Source organism: Cornus florida, unplaced genomic scaffold, assembly GCF_030987335.1.
Source record: "Cornus florida cultivar Cherokee Brave unplaced genomic scaffold, ASM3098733v1 CherokeeBrave_3.0.0_Hap2_Chr06, whole genome shotgun sequence".
Taxonomy (NCBI): Eukaryota; Viridiplantae; Streptophyta; class Magnoliopsida; order Cornales; family Cornaceae; genus Cornus; species Cornus florida.
The window spans coordinates 92892205-92895738 of record NW_026775576.1 but is presented as its reverse complement, the minus strand read 5'-3'; the positions used below and the strand labels follow the sequence as shown (position 1 = coordinate 92895738).

Genomic DNA, 3534 nt, shown 5'->3' with positions numbered 1-3534 from the left:
GGAATGTCGCAGCCCTTGAAAAATGGTGTTGGGTTTGAGTTTGAGTTTGGCACGGACATTTCTTAATGGATTACCAATGTCGTAGCCGTAGATTTAGAAAAAAGAAAAGGGAGAGGGGAACATCTGATAACATGTAGTAACAGTCATTGTCTTGTACATTTTGATGTCAGGGCAGAAGTAATGAGCCATGTGAGATGTTGTTTTAGTGGATGTATATATCATCGCTAATATTTCTCCTATAAGGAGGACTAAATGATTAGTCTAGTGCATGAGATTTCCACCCTTAACTGCCGAACCTAGGCATCTCATTCACAACAAATAAAATAGAATATATCGAATAACAAACAACCAAAAAGATACCAAACAAAAACGGATAGAGGAGATCAAGAAAATAGGATATTCATTAACGAATTAATGGGATGAAAATCGCATTGAAGAGCAATGAATACTACTGCCACCATTTCCCATTAAACACAGCAACAAACACCCATTTCATTTAATCTTAATTGACCACCTCCTAGGAATTATTCACCAAACATCAATATGCTCATATAAATCTTCAGTTAATTAGCTACTTGCATAAACAAACACACTAGTCCCATTTCTTATTACCAGAAGCTAGCACTGTCAAATCTCTTAACTCCCAACAAATTAAGTCAATCACCTCTCCTTTCCAACTCCTGATCATCAGAACTACTGAACAAATTAACTTAGTGTGGTTGGTTAATTCTCACCCTTACTGAGCTTCACACCATAATTCTCCCATAAGTTCCCACCATCACCCATCAAGAACCTAAAGCAGCTATTATCATGCATGCCATTGCTGCCACTCGAATTCGGAGACAAACCACCGGCATTCGCTGCAAGTCTCGCAATCTCCGAGTAGCCACCTCCTTGAATATTGTCTACTGGTTCATTGTTCTGAAAGTTGAAACAGCTTCTTGAATCCTCTTTCCGTTTCTTATTGCTTTCCTTCGTTTTGCATAGATAGTTGTTGATACTATTCCACTTGTCTTTGCACATCAATGCATTCCTATGATCATATCCCAAACAACCCATCTTCCCTGCTATTTCCTCCCACAGGACCTCTTCGTCACACCCACAATTCCGAAACCTTGATTCCATACTGGTTCTCAATTGTATTAGCCTTGTGACTTCACATTCCGGCCAGCTCTCACCTTTCAAATTGATCAAACTACTTGTTTCACTCCCAATCTCTTTCTGGTTTTCGCCAAGACTTCGAAGCTCCTCTAGAGATGAAATTGCCTTCACTTCCTTCCCCGTGATTTTTTGTAAGGCCTCCATTAAAGCTGTGTCACGAGCTTCGATCCACGCTCGCTCATTAGCCCAAAACTTATACTCTCTTTCAACCCTAGCTGCCTCTTGTTTCCTCCATTCCTCCTCTCTTGACATCCTCTCTTGTTCACTGTGTTCAAGCGTCTCCGTTAGTTTCTCCAACCATGCCTCTTGTTTCTCCAACAGCTTCCTCATCTGCCCGTCGATGAAATCCTTTATCTTCGCCTTCCAGCTCCTTCTTACTTGATTTCTCTTCTTCCTCTTCCCCGCCGAATCATTGTCATCATCAGAGGAAGAAGAGTCGAAATCAGAAGAGCTACAGAGGCTGAGGCTTTCAGTTGAGAGCTTTGGAGCTTGATAGGCTTCTTGATTATTACATTGTGTAGAATTGTTGTTGCTTCCATTATGAAATTGAAAACTGTTTCCAGCAAGATGGGTGGTTTCTGAGGCTGCTGGATTGCTGGTTTTGCCGTAGAGCGCTTCGAGCTGCCGGAAGAATCTGTAGTGCTTACCATCTTGTCTCCCAACCTTCCCTTCCTTAGTCTTCTTGTAATACTTGTATAAGTTCTCAAACTTCTCTCTGCATTTCTTCCCACTCCTCTGATACCCATGTTCCTCGGACATCATCCTGTAAGTAGAAATAAAATGATTTAAAAAAAAAGAAAAAGAATAAGAGAATTAATACAAAAAATATCCTAGTTTGAGCTAAAAAATGAAGATAATTTTTGTCATGTGTATAAGCCAAAAAAGTTCATATGATAATGATCTTTGCTAGTACTACTAGTATATAATCGTTCTCACGAATTTTCTTGAATGGTTGTTTATGTTCTTTAATTACATGAAACTAGTAAATGAGTACTTAAGCATGCAAATAGACAGCCATGTCTTTTAGCTAGCCAATAAGAATTTGAAGCTTGCTTAAAATATTTTGGATACTCATTTTTCAAATAAATTAAAACCAAGTCATGCAGTGTAACTATACAATTTATATATCAAAGATTTATCTAGCACAAAACCAAAAAGATGGAAGTAGAGAAAAATTTGAGACCAGAGTATTCCAGTGAACTTCAAAGTTGTGTCATTTTTCTAGCACAAAACCAGTAAAAACAACCATCAAATTGGGCTCAAGTACATTCCAGAAAATCAGCAAGAAAACCCACTGACAACTGATAATTTCCTAACACAAATTAAGCCAAATTAATGGGTATTACTTAAATCTTCTAGGAACTGAAGCCAAATTAGGATATATATATATATATGCATATATATACCTAGAGATTTCATCCCAGAGAGGACCCTTCTGATGATTAGCCTCCTTGAACTTGGGATCAAGTCTGGATCTGATCTCAAGAAGAGTGAGAGTCTCTTGCCTCGGCCACCTTCCATTACCACCACATTCCATCTCTAACCCATTCAAACTTGCAGTGCACGTAGCCGTAAGACTACTAGTAGTAGTAGTTGTAGTTGTAGGAGTAGGATTATTATAATCACATGATGAACCAAACTGATCATGATGAAGCCCAAGAGATACCATGTGATCACTAACCTGACCAGCAGCGGCTGCCACCCTCACCATCTCGTAGTGCTGCTGGGTGGCTGCTGCTGCTGCTTGTGTCAGATTCCGTTCACCGGAGAAGAGGTGGTCTCCCGCTTGTAGGGTTACCGGAAAATGGGGCCTCCCGTTCATGAACTGCCTCAGATCCGCCATTCCATACTGTTCCTCCATTTCCATGGATTAATTTGTTATTTCCTCAGAGATGATGAAGGATGCTTTTTAGAGAGAGACTGAGAATAGTATGAGAAAAGGGGGGCAGCGATGAAAGGTGCGGCAGACCCGGATCATGTCTTCCACGAAAAAGCTTTGAATTTAAGTAGACGACCATGGACCCCTGTCTGTTTGAACTTCTATCAACAGCTCTCTCTCTCTCTATATGTATGTAGATATAAAGATGATGTATATGTATGTATTTGGCCATCTATATCATGCGTTTGACTCTTAATTTTTATGTATGGCCTGCCAAATTCTATTATTATTATTATTATTTCTAGGTTTAGGGTTACTTTCGAATGGGAGGTGTTTTCCATTTTATACCCTGTGGTCTGGAGATTATAATCGAATAATTTTCCTGTTATATTAAGAATCACTCTCTTCAATTTCTTTTCTTAGAATTAAAAAAGTTTAACAAACTCACTAATAAAGTGATGATGATCACATGTTGCTCTCAATTTAAGAGAAAA

General features: G+C 39.0%; 1 protein-coding gene across 1 annotated transcript; it reads right to left on the bottom strand.

Moving 5' to 3' along the window:
* Positions 1-388: 388 nt before the first annotated feature.
* Positions 389-3170, bottom strand: LOC132312934 (trihelix transcription factor PTL). Its single transcript, XM_059811504.1, has 2 exons — positions 2568-3170; positions 389-1924 (listed from the first exon to the last, which is right to left on the bottom strand). The coding sequence occupies exons 1-2, from the start codon at positions 3026-3028 to the stop codon at positions 724-726; spliced, it is 1662 nt and encodes a 553-aa protein (XP_059667487.1). The 5' UTR covers positions 3029-3170; the 3' UTR covers positions 389-723.
* Between the last annotated feature and the right edge of the window lie 364 nt (positions 3171-3534).

Excerpts from the sequence above, each read along its gene's own strand:
- LOC132312934 (XM_059811504.1), bottom strand. The coding sequence starts at position 3,028 with ATGGAAATGGAGGAACAGTATGGAATGGCGGATCTGAGGCAGTTCATG. Across the intron at positions 1,925-2,567 it reads CTCTGGGATGAAATCTCTAG|GATGATGTCCGAGGAACATG; the intron begins GTATATATATGC and ends TTCTACTTACAG.